This window comes from Hippoglossus stenolepis, chromosome 21 (genome assembly GCF_022539355.2).
Source record: "Hippoglossus stenolepis isolate QCI-W04-F060 chromosome 21, HSTE1.2, whole genome shotgun sequence".
Classification (NCBI taxonomy): Eukaryota; Metazoa; Chordata; class Actinopteri; order Pleuronectiformes; family Pleuronectidae; genus Hippoglossus; species Hippoglossus stenolepis.
The window spans coordinates 5,433,475-5,459,163 of NC_061503.1; the positions used below are offsets into that span (position 1 = coordinate 5,433,475).

Below are 25,689 nucleotides of genomic sequence, written 5' to 3' on the forward strand. Positions count from 1 at the left end.
TGACGATGCCGCTGCTGACAGCACACTGTCATAGAAGCCACTCATTTCTATCACACTTCTTCTTTAATCTCTACTCCTCAACCTCCTCCTTACTCCTTCCATGGCTGCACCTTCCCTCTCTCAGCTGCCTCTACTCCTCCTCCTCCTGCAGAACTGAGGTTTTGCGTAACAATTTTTAAAACTTACTTGCTTTTTTTTTTTAAAGCAAAAATCTTTCATCTTATGTTTCATCAAAGATTCCTCTCATCGCTCTTTCCTTGGCTTTTTATCCCCCGTCTGGGACGGAAAGCTCACATCTCATAATGTTCTATAATCGACCGGATCACAACGTACCCATTTCTCAATGAAACCCAAGACTTAATCTCCTGCAATTTCAACATCTGAAGAAATTATTTAGTGGGGTCTCATCACATACCAAGATATAAAGAGTAACTCCAAAAATGTCCTGATGAAAATATCTTGTGTGAGTGTTTCTACTTTGGTCCTGATGGAAAATCAGTCTTCCTATTTTCTATTGGAATCAGTGGGGGGAAACTAGTTTATGTGTTTATTTTAGAAAGAATGTTGACATACTAATAATATGGAATTTATCATGTGAGCTGCTGTTTTACTTCTTTTTTTTTTAAACCTGGCCTATTTTTGAGACCATTATTTGAATGCTTAAATTTAGGCCGCAAGATTTTATGGAAACTTAGTCAAACCAGCTCCTTTACTTTTACTGCTCATATTAAGGTTCATAATTCTAATTCGGGTTTGTACTTGAAAAGGGTTACATGCTCTAATGTTAAAAAAACACATGAATTTCCTCATACTGTCCATTGCTGCAGCTCCTCTTTTCAGCCTCTTGTCTGAAACTCTTGGTTTCAGCTCCTGTCTCTTTAAGGGCCCCCTCCCGATAAAACCCAGTCTGCTCTGATTGGCCAGTTGGTCAACTCTGTTCTGATTGGTCAACCATTTTCAGCACATGAAGGAAATGTCAGCCTCCGCTTCCCCTTTGCCTGTGTAGGAATCATAGGGACGAGCTAAATGGGATCGAATTTGTTTGCTGCACAAATCTTTGAGTGTTTGATCACTTGACTTCACCAACAGCAACAGAACCAACTGGGTTCATCAAAACATCCACTTTTAACCCCTCCCACTGCTGCAGTTACCATAGCTGAGGAGTCCAATAACCTAACCATGTTCCAAACCCATGCCAAACAGGCTTTGGTGAATTCTGTCCATTTAGGGTTCTTGACACTTGGCCTTGTTAGGGGGCGTGAGTGTCAGACTTGAGCCGCTAGATGTGCATTATGCAAACATAGATCACAGGGCAGTATCGACGCATTGACGAGGTGTTTCAGGATCTTTAGAAGCAGTGTTTTCTGTGGGAGAGAGGAGCTCCTTTTACTACAGACTTGAAGATTTCTAACTTTACAGAACTTTTACAAAGACATAACACCTACATATCTAGAGAAAAGAGAAAAAATGAAAAAGCATATGTCTCCTTTAAATGTTATTTCTCCCAGTTAATAGAGTCTCTATTTTAATATCTATTTGTATGCAGTCAGTCACTTCCTCGTCTAATTCTTTCTTTTGGAATAAAATGTCAGGGAATAATGATATTTGCTCATGATACAATTTTAGAGCCCAATGTGACATTTTAACACTGCTTTATCTGTCTGACTGATGATCCAAAACCATTTAGTTTTTATGTGGGAAAAAGAAGCAGTTAATCCACACAATGGAGAGATAGGACCAGAGAAAGTGACAATTCTCCTTGTGAAGTCGAGTACACTGCTCGGTCAAGGTTATCTGGACAAGAATATAAAAAATGGCTTCAACATTCTGAACTCCTTGGGAAATAGTTTACTTTATCATAATATTACAATTAAAGCAAAAATGTGTTGATATCCTTGGTTGCCTCTTATTTTGCTCAAGGTATCTGTTAGCAGGAGCTGTCAATGACCTTGCTCCATCCATCACACTAACAAGGATCAACCCAAATGGTGGTGAGAAAGGGCAGCCATCAATCTCCTGCACAGTTTGATGGACCGTCACCAAACTCTTGTCATGGCCCTGTCCCGGTGTAACACAGTGTCACGGAGCATCGGGAGCCTCTCTGATGAGCGGCACACGTTATTATGCACCTTGTGTTTGTTCTTCCATCATCCTGAATCACCCACTGGGATTATCACTTAGTGCAGCCACTATACGAGAAAGGACCTATGGTTCTTAGCATTTATAGCTGATGTAAAATTACACGATTACTGGTGAAGATGCACTTCAAAGAAGCCTAAGAGGTCTCGTCTGCTGCAATTTGTGTCTTTGCAATAACACATTACACCAGAACAGGGTAAAAAACACAATGTCTCCTTTAGAAAGAAGAAAGAAGCTGATTTATCAATGTTATTATCATCATTACAATTCTACCATTATTTTTGGAATCCTATAAGGATAAGCAGTATAGATAATGGATGGATTCAATAAATAGAGCATTTATGAAAAAGCACGTTCCTTTGAAATTCAAACTTTGTGCAAATATGGACAAAAAGAATAAAAAAGAATAAAGCCGTCCAGATCGGATAATTAAAACCAGAAAACATCAGAGAGGCTTTTTAGGTGTATTTTAGGTTCTACACCACAAACGGCAGAATTATCAACAGAAACAAGGCTGTTTGCTGACTTTAAATTTTTTTAAATATACTAATGTACAGTATGTGTAGAAACTACAAAGTTGGGTTTTCACCAGGGGCTTCTGTTGTCCTTGCATGAAACATATGCATGTACTTGTGTGCAGCCAATGTAATACATAAGAAATAATGAAAAAGCTTTTGTCTTCTCCCTTCCCCCTCTTCTGTGCTGTTCATGTATAGCACCAAGGTTTCTGCAGGTTTTAAAAAGTTCAAATTTAAATCTTTTGAGACCATAATGATTGAAATTTCAGAGCTTTTTCAAATATGACATGTATGAAGCAATATCAAAGTTGCCAGAATTGCTTACACTCAATTCCTTAATTTAAGATAAGGTGAAGTAGCCTCGCAGAGAATAACCCTCAAAATGCTACATTATCTTGCAAACTACAGCGACACTAGGTATCCATAGTCTTGCTCAAAGGTGTTTGTATCAGCTCCATGTTGGGGTTGTTTGTAGTTTTATCACAGTGTGCCAATACTTGTATCGTTGAGAAAGGACTACAACTCAGAGACATTACAAACCTTGCATGCCACCGAAAACATTTAAAATAAAAATTAATTTTAAAGCACAACAGAATTAAATGGACATTGACAAAATTAAGCAAAATAAGCTATTCACCTATCTAAATGTATGTTTGCATTAGGTCTTAATAGATAGGTCTTAATTTAAAAGAGGTAAATGAAATTAAATTTAAAATTGCAATGATTGAGTTTTAGATTTTTTTTAGACTTGAAGACCCCACAGAAACCCTAAGTACATGCACATACATCTATACTTCTGTTGTACTACTACAATACTATGCTTTATTGTACATGAGGGCACTGTTGTTGGATGTTATATATATCTTGACGTGTTTACGGAGCATTTCTAACTGAATTGAACTGCTATACATCCACCTGTGGTGACAGTCATACAAAACCCAAGATAAAAGTAAACCCAGAAATTCATATACTGTATACAGTATGTTAAAATGAAGTAGTTCACAGCAAGTGACAGTAGACCTGATAACTTTTCCACATCGGAGGTTTTGACACAAGTTACTAAATGAGTCGGTCAACAGGTATTTTTAGAGTATCTGATGTGAAGATGCTGTGAATTTGCTAAATACAATGACCGAGCTGATGCACCTTTCAAACAAGCAGGAAGTGCACCCAGTTGGTGCATCACAGATAAATGTGTGCTCGTGCTCAACTTATCAGATCATTGTTATACAAGAGCTAATCTGTGAATCGTATACGTGAACAATTATGAGAAGTGAGGTGTATGCAGTGAGCGGTAAAGGGATGTTTTCATCAAAGGACTACTTCCTGGTGACACAGGCGCCATCATCTAATCGCCTCTTACACACGACACATGGGCCCTAATTCTCTATTTATCCACACTTCCTGGAGCAAAGAATCATTTCACACAATGAACATAACGATCCTGTGACTGATGGAACAAATGGAAATCAATCAAGTCTGACACAGAAAATCATTCATCATAAGGGCTACACTTTGATGTGAGCAAGTTGTTCTCTGTCCTTAGTGCTCTGCTCTTGAAAAAACTCTGTATTTCCACATTTCATCAAACCATCAGATGAAGGCAGTGAAGAAAAACATGTGATCATTTCCGAACAAATGCAGGACATTCAAAATATGATCATACTCTAGTTTCTCAATTATTTGCGCATTTGTACTATTTCTCTGTCAATTTAATGCACTTCAGCATTTTTTTATCATAAGGGTTCCATCCATCCACCCACCCACCCACCCATCCATCCATCCATCCATCCACCCACCCACCCACCCACCCATCCATCTTGATCAGGCTTAAGTAATCACAGCTTTAAATGCATTTGCTAAACCTTTGATTCATAGTTCCACTTCCACTCGTCCCTAAAGTATAATCACACAGAATTTTTTTTTTGCAAAACATATAACACAAGTTCTGAAACTAAATAGGAGAGTTTTTGTTAAGATGATGTTTCCTCACTTTGCTCTTTTGACTGAGGCCAGTTTGTTGTTGGTTCATTTAGACAATGATGGAATTTTTGATTTTTTTGACTTGAAGAGCCCACAGAAATCCTAAGTACATTCACATACATCTATCTTCTGTTGTACTACTACAATACTATGCTTTATTGTACTTGAGGGCACTGTTAACTTGGATGTTATATATATCTTGACGTGTTTATGTAACATTTCTAACTGAATTGAACTGCTATACATACAAAACACCAATATAAAGGTAATCCCAAAAATGCATACAGGATGTTAAAATGAAGTAGTTCACAGCAAGTGACAGTACCCGATAACCTTTCCACATAGGAGGTGTGACACAAGTTACTAAATGAGTCGGTCAACAGGTATTTTTAGAGTATCTGATGTGAAGATGCTGTGAATTTGCTAAATACAATGACCGAGCTGATGCACTTTTCAAACAAGCAGGAAGTGCACCCAGTTGGTGCATCACAGATAAATGTGTGCTCAATTTATCAGATTATTTTTATACAAGAGCTAATCTGTGAATCGTATACGTGAACAATTATGAGAAGTGAGGTGTATGCAGTGAGCGGTAAAGGGATGTTTTCATCAAAGGACTACTTCCTGGTGACACAGGCGCCATCATCTAATCGCCTCTTACACACGACACATGGGCCCTAATTCTCTATTTATCCACACTTCCTGGAGCAAAGAATCATTTCACATGATGAACATAACGATCCTGTGACTGATGGAACGAACGGAAATTAATCAAGTCTGACACAGAAAATCATTCATCATAAGGGCTACACTTTGATGTGAGCAAGTTGTTCTCTGTCCTTAGTGCTCTGCTCTTAAAAATTGATGATTTGTTTTTATCATAAAGGTTCCATCCATCCATCCACCCATCCATATTGATCAGGCTTAAGTAATCACAGCTTTAAATGCATTTGCTAAACCTTTGATGATTCATAGTTCCGCTCACACTCGTCCCTCTATATAGTCACACAGAATTTTTTTTTTTTTGCAAAACATATAACACAGGTTCTGAAACTAAATAGAAGAGTTTTTGTTAAGTTGATGTTTCCTCACTTTGCTCTTTTGACTGAGGCCAGTTTGTTGTTTCATTGTTGTTCATTTAGACAATAGTATGAGGCTTTATGAATAGTTTTGGGCACCTTTTGGTACATGCATTTGCTGTTTGGAAAATGAGAAAATACTTTTCATCTATGCTGTGTGACATATTTTGTTTCTTTCAATATATCAAAATAATTGAGAAAAACTAAACCTAAATCTGCAGTAATATTGTAAATTTTTTAAATGCACACAATAACAAAGCAATCGCTTTTAATTGTTTTTCTTTTGTCTGCTGCCATAAGTAGTTTAGTATTACTTTGCATTGCACTCCCCAGGATAATATTAAATTAAGTACATACAGTACTTGCAAATACATGCTGCATTTATTAAGGAACAAGCAGTGACATCTGTGCTCATGTGAAACAATCATAAAACATTTGGATGGATTACCATGAAACTTGGTGGAAGGATGTGGTTTGGGTCAGAGGAGAATCCATAAAAAGTTTGGTGCGGATCAGAACAAATGGGTAGTTCTGGGAAATTTGTCTCACTTTCTTTGCATGGTTTCCAGGAGACTTCATTCCATCTATGGCGGTAGCACGGAGGCTTTGCCACACACACACACAAACGTCACTCTCATGTGTGACAGATTCCGAGTGACAGGCACACAGAGGAAAGAGCAAAAGATCTTGCATAAGAGAGAGAAAGAGAGAGATGCATTGCATGCTGCTTGTGGGTATATGGCCACAACTGCACCTGAAACTGAGAGGTCTGACTGTCTGCGTGGAGGGAAAAACTTTATGGACGACAACCTAAATGTGTGACAGAGCGTGCTGCAAATAACACTGCACACAGCTATACAATGGAGCAACAGAGCAAACTACCAAGTTAGAGATCTTTAAGTCATTATGGGAAGTGTAAGATAAAGTCAGTTCATTATCAAATTGCTTTGACATGGCGAGAAAATGCAACAACTTTGGTGGAGGTATGCACTTTCCGAGCGCCCTCCTAATTTCTTATTATGTTATTTGTTTATTTATGTATTTTGAATTCTGTATCTATTTCTTTTTCATTTCTTTCTAAATGACTGTCTTATGTTGCTTTTATTTGTCGTGACGCCATTTTATCTTATGTAAAGCACTTATATCTTTGTGTAAAGCACTGAATTGTCTAGCTTCTGAAATGTGCTCTACACATAAATGTCTTGCCCATGAGACATATTGTAATGTCTCAAGAGCATCTCACACTGAGATGAAAACAATGCAGGTAGGATAATATATTGAAGCGACACTTTATTAAAAAACATACGGGTGAGAGATGGAGGGAATACTGCAAATCAGCTCAAGATCACAGCACATGTACTTGTGCTGCCGATTCTGAACACACTGTCTGAGTGGGCTTTACAGGCCCACATCCACTTGGCTCTCAACTCAGCCCAAGCTCTTTCACAAGAGGGGTAAAAAAAAAAATCCATACAAACATTTAAGCTACATGAAACTCTGGAGTTCTGGTGTTAATTATCAGCTCATATAGATGTTATCAACTCCATTTCTTCAATCAAACATTTAGTTGTGAGCTGTCGTTTCATGGCTGACAGACTGGAAATATGGAACGCTGCTCCTCTTGGGCGTCACGTCTGATGTGTGATTGACAGGTGATGAGTCTAATAAGCTTCCAGGGACTGACTGATTGATGTAGTGTTCAATAATGCAGGGTACGTTTCCTTGAAAACCCACAGTATTTGTCAGGATGTGTCACAATAAATAATCTAACCACTAAATCCATGTGAGGAATAAAAGAGTGTTTCCATTCAGTGACGTCCCTACCAAACAACCTGAGCTGTTAAACTAGATTCAGTGCAGCATGTGCTTTGTTGTCGATGCTCCACACACACTCAGCAAAATGAAATGTAACTTGGTTATGATGCTATATTTGTTACCTGCATGCTGTGTATCTTATTGTTACAGCTCATGCACCAGCTGCAGTGTTTTCAGTTCAGCTTAGGATTTCTCAACTACCTGCAGTGCTTCATATGTTTCCATAGCAACTTTAACCTCCTACGTCTACGGGCATGTTGTGTCATTTGCAATATCTACATTAATTAAATGAGCTTCTTTGTTAGAAAAACCAGAACACACCAGCTAATCCTACTTTTGTGTATTCGGAAATATGAAAAGAAAATCCCTTACTCAACATATATAAAAAACTAGGCTGTTATTTGCTTGTAACCACAGTAATAAAAGTAAAATAACACTTTTTAAGTAACATTATCAGGAACTTAACATTTTGTTTCTACGCTGCAAATAAATGCCCCATTCCAGCTTGATTAACACTACAGGGGGCGATGCAGAAAGAAGCGATCAGTGTGATTCTCTGCAATTTAACTGATTGTTCCAGACGGCATTTTAACCCTTGGGAAATTATAGCATGTGGTCAGTAATGGACAAAAAGGGGTTTGCAGGGGAGTTGAAACTCTCCTGCAAAATGATCACTTTTGAATGTTTTCTTCAGTAGTAAAATAATTAAGTAATAACCGTCTGTAGAGCCTGACTGATTTGGGGGCAATGTATATAATATATACATATATATGTAAATATAGAACCTAAATAAAGAAAATACACATATTTTTTATGTAAAACGAAAAAAGGAATGTACATATTGTCAGTAATGGATACAATACAAAAAGGAACTGTCAATAGCTAATATGGCAAGTTGTGAATGGTGTCAAGTGTCAAAATGAAAACAGTGAAAAACACAGTAGCATAGTGATTTTCACACAAAAGTCAAATGTTATACTGAGTTTAACAAAATCAAAAAAGAAAGAAACCAGAAAAAAAAGTTAAAAAAAGTAATTAGCGCTTGGATTCGCAGGGGAATCAACAAAGTTTGCTGCAAAACAGTAGGTCATTCCAAATACCATTATTACTAGGAAGGTGGTGCAGATTTACCTATTTATGCTCCCTGTACTCTAATTGCTAACATTTTATAATGAGTCTCAGACAAGGCTGAGGCTTGTGGGAAGCAATCAAGGCTTATGGAAAGCAATCAATTCATTATTTAGTAGTTAATCAAGTTTTGATATAATTTCCTGCACAAGAATCCAATGCAATTTGTGCAATAGTTGTTGATATTCAAGTCTGGACGAACATGGTGGACTGTCCCATCGTCCAACCATCAGATCAACGTTTGTAAGGGCCATGACTTTCACACTTTGAGTGGCAGTGACAGATCCACTGTCAGGATTCATTTTTAACTTCCCTATGAGCAACTGGAATATTTGGATGCTATACACAGCCCTATGGCTCGTTCTCACCTGGGATGTTGTGGATGGTGATGGCAAGGATGAGGAGGAGAACACGTCGCCAGCTGCTTCCTGTCTTCCCAACCACTTGCTGTTGTTTAATTTCTGTTTCCTGTTCGTCTGAGTTGACTGTATGTTGGCCTCTCCTCCTCTGGTGGACATCTCCGTTCTCCATTTTATCTGCACGACAGAGGAGAGCGATATTGAGGGTAAAATAACACAAACTGCACATTGGGTTACCTGTCAATAGACCATTCATTAGAATAACCTTTAAATAGGATCGACTGTAGATGTATGGAGGAATCTACAAGTAGCCATTAGGGCTGGCGAATATGGCCGAGAGTTATATAAAGATAAAAATAGACAATCAGTGAAGTTTGTGGTTTTAAACTCTTCTTGAGAAAAAAACACTTTTTAAACAGCAAAACATTTTACTAACCTGAGGTAGAATATGTGTTATACCTCCTCAATTATGACAATTGTCGTGTTATAACTATTGATGTTTTATTTATGAGCCCTAGCACCGATATATTGAACTAGTAATATTCAAAAGCTATTTGTCAACCGTGGATGGGGAGTAAAATTGTGATGATGAATTTGGGGAGTAACAAGTAACTTTTCTGCAATGTGACAGTCACGCTGAACTAATGCACTACTTTGTGAGGTGTGTCAAAGTGTGAATGGCTGAAGGGTCTAAGCTTCTTCAAATTAGTTTTCAGCTTCTCTCTGAGGCTCTCACTTTTCATTCCCCGCCCTTGATCTGGTAGCAGGGTCAGCCACCGTCTCCTCCTCTATTTGGTTAAAGTCCTGAGTCTGACAGAAATCTGTGTGAGGTAAAGGCCTCGCGTTCAGCTCTAAGTTCATTTGCAGCTTCTACCTGATTTCATGTGGTTTGGAGATTTGCTTCACTCCTGCGCTCGAGGTCATAGGAAATGGGCTGCATTAATCACAGGGTGACTGGAGCTTCAGTCGTCAATTATTCTTCAATAAAAACAGCTCCAACACATCATCAAAAAAATTATGATTGGAGGAAAAACACTCGTAACTACTCACAGTCAATAATGGCGGGGATCAGCATGACTACACCCCAACTCTGGAGAAACAAAACCCAAATGACAGCTGCTTTTTGACACCACCTTTGAGTGATTCTATTTGGAAATGGTATTAACATTTTTGCCTTTGGATGCCTATTTAGTTGTAACACTTCTGAACCATTAATGGCCACTGTTACTTTACGGAGATAATGATATATTTATGGCACCATTCAAAACAGCTGGAACAAAGGGCCTCACAAAACATCAAAGACCACAAGCGAAATTATACAAAGTCAGAGACAAAATGATATAATTAAAAATCTAAAATCAAACAGATGGAAAACCAATGTTAACATCTCTGAGCTCAGAAAGAAGATGATAATAGTCACATATAACTTTGCTTAATACTAACTTTTTAAGCAAAGCAGTCCGCTATGTCCACACTGCCTGCTTAAGCGGCGAGTCAAAGGAAGCGTGTCTGCTGGTATAAAGCCGTGAATCTTCCGGTCTTGGGACATTGACACTGTGGTTTAAAGACCATTTCCACTGTCTATTTTGCTATGAGTAAGTAAAGTTAGGTGGAGGAAAATAGGTGAGACATCGAATCTCTAGAAGCACAGCGCAGCGACCACGGCCGACTCGTGCTGCTCACACAGTGTGGCCACTCTAATCTGTTAACATGGGCGCTGAAATGAAGAGCAAGCTGTTCATGCAGGCAGTGTGGCCCAGGGAGTTAGGGTGAACATCACCAGTGAGGATTCAGTGATAACAGTTCAGCAGCTGGATGCATTCACAAAAAAAAGGTGTTTTAAAGTCGATCCACGGCTGCGTGGGATCGTTTGTGTCAAGAGGTGGTTCCAATAAAGCTCGACAAAGACACTCAAGACGTCATCAGTCAGGTTAATTAAGTTTGTTCTGTGAAATGCTAATTAGCCCTTTTGTTGGCCTCAATACCATTGGGTGACATAAACAAAACCCTCCAATTTGTCAGTCATCTCTGTACGCAGACACTTTCCTTCCAAACACTTGACTTTCTTTCACACAATGAAAAACTTTCTGAGAGGTATGGCACACAGCAAACAAGAAATTTGAACCAAGGAGCTTAGAAGAAAAAAAGATTTTATAAAAAATTAATCCAGATGAGTCTGATAGATGCTGCGAGCCTGATTAACACATCTATCGACAACTTTATATTTATAGCCTGAGGGACACAGAGCTATTATTCTTGTCTAAAATGAAAAATGTCCTGAGTTTTTACCAGTCCAATTATCAGCATTGCATACTCCACTAATGTCATGAATACAAGGTTAATGGCTGAAGACAATCTAATTCAGCACACACCCTCTGCTGGAGTTTGCATAAACAGTATTTGTTCGACTCAACAAAAAGGTTTAAATAATTCATAAAAAAGCAAATCATTAAACAAATAGTAATAATTGGTGGATTGACAATGAGCATCACAGTAATCAGATATTTCAATTATAAATTCAGCCTCTGTTTTGCTCAATAACTTCAGTTCTTCATGAACTAAATCGCGTGAAATTAGTCAGCTGTTATTCAGATCAAGCTGCTAAAAAGTCTAGATTTTTTTCCTCTGGATCTCAGAAATCAGGACTTGGATCTCGTGAAGTTATTCTTTTTTACTCTGAAGCCGTTTTTTTAATGAATTTACACATAATTTGGGTCCAATATACTATTATTTCATATATTATTTTACATTGATAATTATTATCATAACTAAAGTCAGTTGTTTAAATACTGATTTTTGCTACTGAGTGATAGCAGAAAAGAACAGACAGTTAATTGTGGTGGTTTTAACCATCTCACACATATGAAAACAATATAAACAATTATGTTCTCTCACCATGCGTGTGCAATGCATAACCATTTTATCAATATTCTGTATATTGAATTTTTGCTATATTGTCACTGAAGAAAGCAAACAAAAACACACACACACACTTAATTTTTGCTTTAACTTTTCTCAATAATTTAAAAGTAGCTGTATTTAATGTATAATTAGTAGAACATTCAAAATTCTATAGTCATTTCAGTGGGACAATGCAGACTCCCTGCAACCTGTCCACACTTTTCACAGCCTGCTGGTTCTCTCCCTCCCTCCCTCCCTCCCTCCCATTCATTCTCTCTCACACACACACTGACATATATAAGAGCCTTTTAAATGTCTCCAGTTGCCATGTAGTTGGTTATAAGTCAGAATTATTGGGCATGCAAAGGTCAAAAGATTTGGAGGATTGCTCGGGGTGCTCTGGTTACACCCTCGGCTAGCGGATGTTTTCAAAGGCCAGAAACACAGAGCCCATTTTTCTCAAACTGAACTTCCAAAACCATTAACCCAGAGCAAAGGGGCTCTGCGTACACTCATCCAGGCGGATTTACTTTGGGCAATTTTACTACCAACAGGAGGCAAGAAGAAAAATGTCCTGCAGAGAAGTATTAATCCGTAAGAGCAGTGTGAGTCAAGACGACAGTTTCAGCTAAGTATTACTTAATTAAAACATGCTCATCACACTTCACAAAGGATATTTTGATGGCAGGAATGAGGGAAATGGAACAATAAACCTGCTTTGATAGTGACACAGATGACACAACTTTCTGACCCACCAATTGAAACCAGGCGTCGGATAACCAGATTTCTGATTGTTCAGTAAATGAGCCATTGACCCTCCTTCAAAGGGTGAGCGTGCAGGATTGAGTGGAATATAGCAACCTACACTCTAAACATGTAGACTGAATATTTACTACGCATATCTGCATATCCCCTATTGCTTTGCGGAGTTAAAGCACCAATTAAAGATATCTGTATTTAAATGTTGACTAGGCAGAATAAAAGTAATCTGTAATTAAGTTTTGACTCATAATGCCACTCTTGCCTCTCCTGTGTATGGGGTTTCTCATTATAGATATCTATAATTCAGTTGCAGCTATCTCAAATTCATACTGCGGATAACTACAACTGAATTATAGATCTACAATTTAAGTCAGACTAATTATAATTCAAGTTCAACATATCTTTAAGTCCCTTGATTATATATATTTTTATTGTCCTATTTAGATATCTGAAGTTAGGTTTGAATTTTTCAAAATAAAGTTGCAGATATCCCAAACTGGTATTAATGATATTCATTATTTAATTGTAGATATCTATTATCAAGTTCTAGAAATTAATTTAGATTAGCGATATCTAAATTGAAAAAATCTTTCACTGTCATTTTGCTTTGTCATAATGTAATTACAGATATCTTGAGTTAGAGTTTAGACCAGTCGAAATGATGTTGCAGATATCTGAAATGTTGAGGAAAGTCGAACTTGCCTCATAAATGTTACATTGACTTGTAATAGTGGCCCTTCAGGTAACATAGGAATACAAAAAACCAAACAGATAACCACTTGAACATATACATCAATGTAATGAGAATGTCCTATAATAACGTCCATTACGACTTCAGAGGCCGTTCAGGTTTCCACTTCAAGGACCTGAAAACACTCCAGGTCTCATAGCAACACTTCCAGATGTAGCTCATCTCCTGATAGGCATGACACCTGAAGTGGTGCATGTGACAATGGACGTGGTTTGACATGTATATTTTACCAGCAACGTGTTCAAACCCATGCAGATCAGATCGAAAAGGTTGATTCTTTTTCCTGGTATGTCAGGATGGTGTTTATATCTATTACACAGTTTGTGTGTCAGTTCGTTCATTCTGATAATGCAAAGCTACTGTTAATATGTATCGCGAATTGAAAAGACACAGAGAAATCTGGAGTACGAAGAAGAGAAAATGAGTGACTCACTCAATATTGTTGCAAAACAATCATGCTGCTGTGTAAGGGAATGCATATGTATGTAAATTGCGTAAGTGCACATCATCTTCATCGTCGTTGTTTAGTCGAGTTAATCAGTGAAAGATTATACGACCATGATGTGCAACAAACAGTGACAGTTTGGTGGAAGAATCGTGTTGTTTTGTCTCCAGTATAATAAAAATAGACAAAAGGATGTGAGCATGACAGAGGATAAAATGAAAAGACAGATTGTATCTGCACTGATGGATAATCGTGGTAATGAGACATTACAGGGACACAAGGAGTAAAACTGACAAGACAACCTGTCAGGTTGAGATCAGGGCCAGGGGGACTGTCGTCATGGAGGTGAAAAGACACTCGCAGGATCTGAATATCAATATATCAGTGATCTGCAAAAGCAAAATTCAATATTGTACTAATTCACAGTTACTTCTCACCCTCACATCACACTCATTTGTGGGTGTGTATGTACAATAGTGGGCCAGAAAGCGAAGCATATTAGGCCATTTCTTTCAGCTGTTTTAACAATAATTTAATAATTAGGAATTCAATTAAAATTATTAAGAAGCTTAAACTGTATTTTCAGGGTTTATATGTATACGTTGAAATTAATTAATCAAATAAACAATATTTTCACTTGATCATATACATCGGAAGCTTAACAGATTTAAACCCTGCTGTAATGGATAATAATAATGATAATTACCGTTGGCTAATTAATTTCTATATTTAGTGGAACAGTCTGACACGAATAGCACAACGAGCTTTAAAATATAAAAATAAAGAGGCTATAGTAGCTCTATATTTCTTACTTGTTGGACTAAGAAAACAGTTTGCTTTGACAATGAACTTCATTCATTCACGTTCATTCTGTTTTCGATCACCTGTGAGACTATGGGCCTGTTCAGACCTGGTACAAACATCCATCCTGAGAGATCCAATTGTAAGTGGATGGCGTTAAGTTAATCTGTTTCCACCTAACATTAAAATGTGTCCTGAATGTGTCTCCTGGGACCACTTGAGACTGCATCTTGCTTCCCCACTATATATGCAAATAATCACGTAGCCTATGTCAGTTGTGTTTGTGAAGACCAAATGATGTTGTTTTCACCCAATGTGTGTGTACAGATGTTTCCGCTAACAATGTTTGTGTTTGTGTGTGTGTGTGTGTGTGTGTGTGTGTGTGTGTGTGTGTGTGTGTGTGTGTGTGGGGCACAAGCAAGAGAGGTAGAGAGAGAGTCAGGAGGGGCTGAATGAATGTGAGCTGCTATGAAGAAGGATTTGACCGGTGTAAGAACAGTATCAGCCATCACGTGGTGGTTCATGGCACCGAATCCTCTTTAACTTTCCTATTTTATTGTTGTTTGCACTATAGTCTCTCACCTTACAGCGCTTAGACATATTTGATATATTCCATATATGGTCAAGTGAAGTAATGAAACATCCTTAATCACAATGACATGAATCATCACAGTGGAGGGGAATCCAAATCACCCCCTGTGTATGCATACACAGCACATCAACAAATGTCTATTCCTGAACCAGACCTTTCACTGAAGAGATTTATTTTCTTTATTTTTCTGCCTCATTGTTTTTACCTACAGATTATTTATCAAGGTCACAGATGGCTGAAGCCTGAATGGGTCACCAGCCACTATCGGGTCAAATACAGTATATATGTTAGCTGTAAAGCTGAAACAGAAAACTGTTTGTTGGTGGAGAGGGAAGCAAAAGTGGTCATTTCCTTAACGTGTTATGTACTTCAGCACTATTGTTTTCCACTTAGATGACATGACAGTGAGATAGCTCCACTGTCATTAACCACCGACTGTGACTATATCAAGATAAAAATGCGTTTAAAATGAAATGCAATTTTCTTGTTTTACTGACCAATTTATCTATAAAATAACCTTCCGTACAGGCTTTTCTGTAATATGTCTGCAGAAGGTCTTGATCTATTTTGTCTTATGATTGCTGACTTCAGTTCCTGTTCACACGCACACAAATTATATGTTAGATGATACCAACGACAGAGAGAAGCACTTCACATTGTAAGTGTTTAAGGCCCTGAGATCAGGGATCCATGTGGGGGCCAGGCCATCTGTTGCAGGAATCCTTGCTCCTCTTGTCTATTAGGAGAGTTCTTTCTGACTCTGGCTAAATTTGGCAACATTCAGATCAATAAGATCCTAAATTCTTAAATGCCTGGATTAGGTTTGTGTGTAGGAAAAATGCTGTTGTTCACATCCCAAAATATTTTTTAACAATTAAAAAAATAAAAATCAACCTCTAGATGAACTTGCTTTTCATAAGTAATGTTGATGTTGGGGTTACTCACACACACACACACACACATTCTAAATACCACAGGCTGGTTCAGAAGAATACAGCTTCCCAGTTGGGGGCTTTACGGTGAATTTGATTTGCTTTCTGAAGGCAGCTTTGAGGAGCTGTCTGGCTTGGATTACCTTATGTACTTAGAATGGAGCCTGGAGGTTCACACACACACGTACATCTCATTAGAGCATATTTTGCAGTCTCCTCAGTTACTTTGACTGACAGGTGGGTGGAAATTCGTCACTGACATGATTAGCATTTACAGCAGAGGAAGTCTGCCACTGGTCTCACTGACCTTGGGAAACATATTAAGACACACAAGTGCTCATTGAAAGTAAAACTCAACATGGAATATTTCATAACTTGCTGGCCATAGTATTTTGGGATTTCCATGCAAGTTGGGACTCTATTTCAGAATCATTCCTTGTCATTACTGAGTTCCCCTCAAACAGTCCGAAAATATACTGTCACTTTTTGTTGTTTGCGTGCTGGATGTTATGTGCAGAGTGAAGTTAGAAAACTGTGTTCCTGCAGTTCATTTGCAATGAAAATGGTTTGAGAGATATGATTCAACACATACATACAGACAGAAAGACGTTTGTGAAATCAGTAGGTAGAGGAGCAGTTATAAATATTTTGTGACTGGGGTGGAACATAACGCTATAAAAAGGAGCCATATGTATTATTAATAAGGATGGTTACTATATGCTCACACAAATGTAGTGTCTATAAATTCCTATGCTATGAAATGTAATGATTTAGTATATTGTAAAATATTGTCTTTGTCATCCAAATAAATTATTTGCTTTTGGTTTTTAAAATAATAATTTACAAAACTATCTTTGAGGGCTGTGAGTGTGATAGCTTGATTTGCATGATGTTTTTGTTGTTTACTTATACTAATACTGTTTTGATAGTATGCAGGTATACATTCACATTTGCTTCTTAACTAACCTTTTCAGTCAATGTATAAAGTTTAGACTGTTACGGTCTATTTTTATATATACTTGTTGTTCAATGTGTGATGACTGAAAATAAATAAGGAAATGTCTTAACTGTCTTCCCCCCACTTCTTTATCCCGCTCTCTTTTCCACATGTACACTCCCTATTTCTCAGACTATGTCTCTTTACCTCCCCACCCTCTCTGCCTCTCTCTCTTCTCCATCCTGCAGTCTTCCACTCAAATTCTGATATGTCCATGCTGACTGTGATTTCGACCTCCAGAGTCCCCAAGAAAAAGTTCATCTCACTTGGCAGTGGCCTGCAAACCTTGAATCATCATTTTTTTCCCCCACTCCAGTGCTCATCAATAATCAACCTCCTCCTCCTCCTCTGCTCTATCACGCTTCACCTGCCCTGCTCTGTCCTCGCTCCTGGCTACTCTGCCTTTGACAAATTGGAATAAAACCGACGTAAAGCCAAAGACAACTATGAATAAACTTTCATCTCCAAATGGTGTCTGAATGTCATTAATTCTATTAGAGTTAGAGGTAATAACTTATTTATTATACATAATCACTCTGTTCATATCATCAATACATTGCTTAAACGTCAACCTAAACTTGCTTAAAATTAAAAATAGTAATTCTAAATAAATTATAAATGCTAAAATATTGATGTAAAATGGATTTCTTACTGTTAACAGCAGTTAAACAGGTAATGCAATCATTTTTTCTTGTACACTGCTAATGGACAACCCATTCTTTGGTTTTTTGCCCTGCTTTGCTATTTAGCACAAAAAATGTATTATAAATGTTAGTAGCTGGCGGATTATCTGCCACCCTGCAGTGCATAACACTTGTGCACGTGCTCTCTCACACTACCACATGCCTCCTTAACACACCAGAACTTCCACACAGCCTCATTTCCCACCTGTTGCCGTTCATTGAGTACTCATTAGCAGCAGCCTTCGCAACATTGCTTTGCTAACAAACAAAAAACAGCGGTAAAAGCTACTGATTTATTACTATTAATACAAAGATACATGCAGGTCCTGCATGAGTGTGCCAGCCACTCACATCGGCAGCAGCTGGGGTGCTGTTACCTTGACGACAGATGGAGCATTTGCCAAAACACAGGGACATTGAGTCAGAAAAATGAAATGGTTGAAATGACCTTTCCAGACACCAGGTTAGAAACAATGTGATGAAAGGTGGTGGGACAATTATGTTTATGCAAATCTGATTCCTTTTATCTTTTTACTCCTTATGTGAGTTACACATTTTTGCTTGATATTGATAATTATATTAATATGATGTGATGTAGACTTTATTTACATCTCTATCTGTCTTCATCTGTTTGGCTGCGTTTTTTGCTCTGTTGGTACTCAAGCAATTGCGAAGATTAATCACAGTTGATTCACTTAAAGCTGCACTAATCAATACTCTACAACTGTAATATGACTTGGCACAGAATATCAATCTTTCTCTGCAGTTTTAGCATCTTTCAGTTCATTGTTTTTCAGTTAACTAGTTTAGATCAGTCTCTGTTTTCCCTCAACCTCATTCCCATCTGTGTCAGGAAACAGTTTTCAGCAACGGGGTTCTGATAAACTGATGACAACCTGCCACCAAACAGCGGGCAGCTTGTGATCACAGTGGAGCAGCAGGTGGAGATCAGATGAGATTTATTATTATAACTATGAAACTTTCATTGAATGCATGGCCACAAACACATGTTGCTCTATGTCTGCTTGGCAGCAACCTTTGTGCTCATAGACTTTATGGACAACGCTTGTCCACGCCAACAATCCAGAAATGAAGCCAAAATATATCGGACAGAAACGCTGCCATCTTGTGCTGGGGACGTCATTTGGGATCAGAGGCTGTGCAGAAGAGATCTGGGTATAAAGCCATGGTAGCAAGATTCCAAAGACACATAAGCTTGACGAATTGTGAATCAGTCTCAGCAGTCAATTGTGACGTTTCATTTTGACTTTTTAGCTTGTCTCATGTCCCACCTGCGAACAAGGAGGAGCCGGACACCTTTACTGTAGCCAGCCACCAGGGGGGAATTTGAGAAGCTTTGGCTTTTGGGGAGCAGATTGTGCAGAAAAATTGTGTTTTCAGTTTTTACTTAGCTCCCAAGTTGCAAAAAGACGTACATTTTACATGATATCTTTCAGCATTTGCCGAACTATTTTCATGAGTGACGGAAGTGCAAATCAAGAAAGATCAGAAAAACCTCAGTTAAATCAGTGAACTGAAGGAGTCCTGTTCCTTTTTTCATCACGATCCATGCATTATTCCCTGGATAATTGGTGAAAATGCCAAAACATGCCTCACTTCTAACAATGTTAAATAAAGTGATAATAAAAAAAAGCCTACATCTGTGCTAAATTACTATTTTTTCTTGGCTCATGTCCCATCCTTTCACTAAGTTTCCTGGAAATCCATTCGGTAGTTTCTGTGTAAAGCTACTGAAAAATGGTCGGGGGCCAGGGGTGTAAAAATAGACCTCTTTGGCAAAGTTATAAATGAATGCAGGTATTAACAGTTTTCATGCGGTCTATGCAGGACAACATCTGAGCTAATTCAACTTGACAAAGCACACTGTCTCTTCCAGCCGCGGTTGTGACTTGATTCTCAGCCCGTAACCCCAACCACCCACGATCAGCTACCTGGGAGCTGCCAAGTGTAATCAGAGCTGCCCACTGTTGACCAGTGGGCAGCTCTGGGGCATGAGAGTCATGTTTAAGGTCATTCCTCATTCAGTCATCTTACCTGCAGTGTCAAGACCTGTGGATTGTTCACATCGTTGTCCACAGGTCTGATTATGTAATGTCAAAGATGGTACAGTCACAGTGCTGTCTACAGTCAAGTACTACTACTACACTGGATTGGGTATCGTAACAGATTTGGTGCCTGATGTTGCCAAAACTTTTTTCCTGCACGATAAGAAAAGCTCTTTTATTGCTAAGGTGAAGATGAAGTTACATATATTAACTGTTAACAGTTTTAAGTTACTTAAAGGTTCAGTGTGTAGAATTTAGTGACATCTAGTGGTGAAGTTGCATGTTGAGTCGAGTTTGAGGTAGCCACTAGCTAAGTAGGCTAACATTACATGCTGCCAGAGCAATACAGAAAGTCTTAAAGGTATAGTTCACCGAAAAATGAAAATGTACTCATTATCTACTCACAACTATGCCAGAGGAGGGGTGGGTGAAGTGTTTGAGTCCACAAAAAACATTTGGAGTTTCAGGGGTAGACAGTGTTGCAGCCAAAGTGATCTCTTCTTCAGACGTAATCGAACAACAGAAAACAAAAACATGCCTCCATACTGCACATGTGGTGTCATCCAAGTGTCTGCAAGCCACAAAATTCAGTTTTCACTTGAAAAGGCCTCATTTACACTGTGTTTTAAGCATAAACGTCCACTACCGGAAGTGGCGATGCTAGTGGACTTAGCAATGTGATCTGCCCTTGGGCGAGAGTGTGTGTGGTTTTCTGGTGTGTGCGTGTGAACTTTACCGCGGCTCAGAGGAGGATATCAGAGGACATTTAGGCTTAAAACATGGTGTAAATGACGGCGAAATGAATCACTGAAATCTGTGTTGTGATTCGGCCCAGTAGGTACCAACCCCTACTTGACACTGCACAGATTAGCATGAAAAATATGAAAGTTAAAAGGAAAGATTTGGGGCAAAATGAATCACTCTGGGAATTTTTATTGACAGCCACAAATTATGATAGTTGGCGAGGCGGCGGGAGGAAGTGATTACTGACTCAGCAGTAGAGAAGCTAATGGTCCTTTGCACAGCCTGGATGGAGCTTGTGCAGCCAAGACAACTTGCCTATAGATGGACAAGGTCAGATAGGTTTGAACCCAGCCACTGAAGAGAAAAGAGGAGAGCAAATGTGAGGAAAAGATAAGGTGGGTATGTGGATATATATGATAGGGTGGAAGTAGGATAAACTAATGGGACATAAAAAGAGACAGGGAAGCAATGTAGGTCAGAGGAAGAAAGAAGTAACAGGGGAGAAAGACAGGAAAAATAAGAGACTGACAGTGAGGCAGAAGAAAAATAATAATTTTGTTGTTGATACTCTTAACTATTGTGTCCCACAGTGGGAGCATGAGGAGGATAAGAGTTGATTCAAGGATCACCAACACATACAACTAAAAGTACATGTAATATCTTAATTATAACATAAATTATATAAAAGATTTTTTATCATCAACACAGTTTGGACATGTTTTTTTTAAAAGTTTTCTTTTCTGGAGAAGAATAAATTTTTAAACATTAAAGATGTGTTAAATGCTTTTTATGTGAAAACATTTCACATGCTATGATCTAAAATTAACAGCAGCTGATAACCAGTATTTTAAATTATTTAAAAGGGTAAATCAAATCAAATGCTTGAAATTATATAATAACAGAGCTCTTCTGCAATATTAAGCATGATTCTGTTATTGCACAGTTTCACCGTTTATAGGCAATTTTGTTGCTTTTACGCACGTAAATAACCTTCATTAAACATTAAAAAGGAAAAAAAATGATATAAAAACTAAAGATATAAACAGAAAACATAAATAGAAAAATACTGTATTTTTATGGGATGGTTATTTTATTTTATTCTACAGAAAATGTTGGTGCCCCAGCTGCTGGAATATAAACGTTTTTTCCCTCTTTTTTGTTTTGTTTTACAGTGCAAAGGTCAGCAAATGTCAAGGCCCAGAATGATCCTTCAGGATTTCAACAGAAATACACACAAAAAGAAACGAATGCTAAGGTGAGAGAGGGCGAGACGAGACGGAAAATCACTCACTGCTCTGATTAATTGTGCAACATCACTTCCCATAAACCAGAGCCATCGTGCATCCGTCCAAGGAAGGGAACAGCAGCTGCACAAAGCTCGGTCCGTGCTCTTTCTGAAGGGCCATTTGTTCACACTGGGGTCATGTATTGTCCCCCAACTCAACTGATTTTTTTGCCCTGCCATTTGTGTTACTTTTCTCCCCATCTAGGAATCCAATCTAAACACGCTGAAATAATGGGGATGTGAATAATGTGAATTTCTCTATCTTAAATCCCTAATCTGTCGCAAGCATGTGTTAATGCCAAGATGTCAGTGTGTAACTCTGACAACATTCAATTCATCTATACTCACACTGAACTTACTCTATTGTAATTCGCAATAAATTTAATAAACTCATTTAGCAATTTTACAGCTCAATATGGGCATGACAGAGTCGGTTGAAAAACAAAAACTGCCAGCACAAATCTCACTAATACAGCATGAATAAAATAAAAAGTTAAAATAACTAGAACTGGATTTACACCAACATTCAGTATTTTTGTGTAATCCTGCTGACAAACACAGATACATGGGTGAAAACCTTATTGGGGGTAAACATGAGGGAGATCTTAGTTAGTTAGTCTGGGGCTAATAAGATGATATACTCTACATGTTCACTTGGCAAACACAGATGGAGTAAATGACATAAATAATGGCTGCATTCCATTAAGGAGCTGCAGCTCCCGGGCTCTGGTGTTGTGTATACTGGCTCAGTGACACAACTGACTTGCACACCTAAATGGAAGACGCTTTGTTTGACTGGTTGGTGGGATTCAGGTTAGTTTTGCTCCATCAGTTGCTTGGGTTTAGAATTTCTTTCTTTTTATTGGCTGCTTGGTGGGTTATAGGGTTTTATTTGACTGAATGGTTGATTGATGGATCGTGGTCGGATCCTCTTTCTTGTTGCCTGGCTGGTACAACTGGAGTAGGAGTTTTGCTTGTTTGTCCAGGTGGCAACATTGCTTTAGTGCACAATGGGGCTCGGACTTTCTTCAGGTTTGCCTTTCACATGTGAACAATGCAGCAGGAGGTTCTCCGCACAGACTTTTTTTTTTACAACAACACAGAAATCTCTGGAGCATTCAGACAAACCATTGTAGTGTCTTGTCTCGCAGAGATAGTATGTGCACCTTCCTCCAGTTGTTATTTATCTGCCTTCCTAACTCAACCTTGGGTCCTACATATACCACAATAGAGAAAAAGGGACTTTCTCTATTATAACAAAATATATGGTGAAAAAGAATGAAACTAAATTAACAAAATAGACCTAAATCATAAAAATATGAAAACCTTAAATTGCAGCATTAGCAAAAAGAAATATTCAACTTTTAGTACCTTATAAAATAATGTGAAATTCCTTTCAATGAGCAGTGCAGAGCTTAGGAGACAACAGCACGGAGAAAATGACAGAAACATGGCCAAGCCAAAAATCCAGATAGACAGATGGTGACACCAAAGGAGCGATCGCGACGATCAGATAAAGATGGAGCTGACAGGACATCCTGCTCTCCCACTGTGAGGATTGATGACATTCAGACATTCAGATCTCCGAACGGTGTGTATAAAAAACATCAGAAGCAAGGGAGCAGAGATATTGGCCTTTATACTGACATAGTGTACTCAATCTGGAAATCAAAACTTTGAAAATCTTCTCCTGGGAGCCAAATAGACTTTTGGGATTAAGCTATTTACATTTGTAAGATTGAGAACTGTGAATACTGTGGGGCTGGTTGGGATCCCTTCAATGGAGAGCTGAGGCCCCTGAAGCGGAATAGTTTTTTTTCCACAACGTATTTTTGCATAGAAGGTATCATTCTTTGGTCTTCGCAAAACCAAAACACGATACTTGGGTTTTCTGTCAATATACTGAGATAAAGAGTATCTTTGACTTGACTGTGCTTGCTCAAGAAAAAATGAGAATTTCCTCATAACAAAGATAAAACATTAGAATTTTGACAATATTCAAAGGTTTCCCATAAGTTGTGGATAGCGTGCCTCTGTCCCACAGAGTTTCTAGTGTTTTTGCAGCTGCCATTGGTCATTAGCAGAGCTCAATGGTGCCCCGTGTGACTTGTCACAATCTGGTTTAGTAATTACGAAACAGCAGCGAGGCCATTTGTAAAAGTGATTAAGTGCCCATTTGTATTGTTTTTAGTAAATGATGCATGATATGAGGAATGACACATTTCAAAGCGTCTTTTAGCCTGACATCATCGCGGGTTCCTTCCAGTGTTTTACCTCACGCAGGTAAAGAGCTATGAAGGGAAACAAAAATTCGAGAGCACCCTGATTGTGATGAAAAGCATCCTTCATGCTCCGTCTCATTTTTTATTCATTACCCTCTTTCAGTAGCATTTATGTCAGTGGTTGAGATCACAGAGACGTTGAACAATGGAAGCATGGCTCTAAAGAAACCAAACAATGTTGCCTTGAGGAGGATTTGACAAATCCTCTCTTCCAGGAGCTGAAACAGCATGACAACACATGCACGTACTGTAGCACAGAGAAGGACAGAGTGAACCTCTGCCCTCACACAAGACAAGACTGACAGATGAATGATTTTCTGATTCCATTTTTCATTTTCTTTTATATTGCCCTTGTCTTTCTGAAGCAGCAGTATGACAAATAAATGAAGATGGGACTCAAGAAAATGTATCGGGAAGATGTGGCCTTTCAACTGTCATTTTAGTGTTCACTGTTTCTATCTTGGCTCGAAATGTACACAGCAACCAGAGGTTCTCACACAGCCGGACAACAAGGTGCAATAAACAGAAACTGTGGCAGATTGTTACTAATTCGGAAGCGGAAATATATGCTACATCCATACTATTATTTTTTTGTTTGGAAACGCACCAACTCTGCTATGGACATGCCTGGCGTCAACACTACTCCGGAGTTTTACAACCGCTAAAATGGAAAGGATTGGAAACCCTGCCGGCCCCGTATGGTTTAAAAACTCCAGGGCTGTGTTTAAGTCTTAACGGGCAGAAACGGAGACGTTTGGAAACGATGACATAGACACTAACAACGGCTTGCTGATTGGGTCTGACGTCTTTGTTAACAGCTGTTGTGCAGTTAAGTGCCTTCCTGTTTACACCAGCACACACATGCCCAGTGTACAAAAGTGGTCAGATTATATGAATTTTCAGGCGTATTCCTATAAACTGGATTAAAACAGATACAAAGCCAAAAAGCTTGTGTTGACAAAGACTGTTTTCAAATGAAAATGGATGTAACCTTTGTCTCATTCTCTCTCTCTCTCACAAACAGACACATTGACAATAGACTTGTTTTTCATAGTTGGCTAGCCATCTGGAGAACCTGGAGAAATCCTGGCATCAGTGGACCAGTGTCAAAAAATCCATAACGGAACTTTGCTCGTAACATTTAACATTTCCGTATGGTTCTTGTTTTTTGTGTAAGACTGCCGATAGTTAAATCTATAAAAACATTGATTCGATAACTTGTAAACAATAGCACCTACTGATTCCAAACTGGACTCTGAGTGCGAGAGCAACAGTCACAGCTTGTGAAAGGCAGCGATAACAGCGAGAGAGAGACACTGGTGGTCAGTGAAAGAGAAACGGGGAGCAAACAACCGAACTATCACGCATCCATGGCCATAGTTGCTAGGCAACTGACCCTGACGTGGATTCCATAACAATGTGTGTAG

At 38.5% G+C, this 25,689-nt stretch overlaps 1 protein-coding gene across 4 annotated transcripts in view; it reads right to left on the reverse strand.

The window, feature by feature from the left end:
- Positions 1-25,689, reverse strand: part of LOC118100437 (zinc transporter ZIP11) — a 123,149-nt gene that overhangs the window by 7,727 nt on the left and 89,733 nt on the right. For all 4 annotated transcript variants that reach the window (XM_035145550.2, XM_047338272.1, XM_047338271.1 and 1 more), the window contains exon 6: positions 9,031-9,198. In XM_035145550.2, the coding sequence (XP_035001441.1) occupies positions 9,031-9,198 (168 nt within the window). The remainder of the gene's footprint in view (positions 1-9,030; positions 9,199-25,689) is intronic.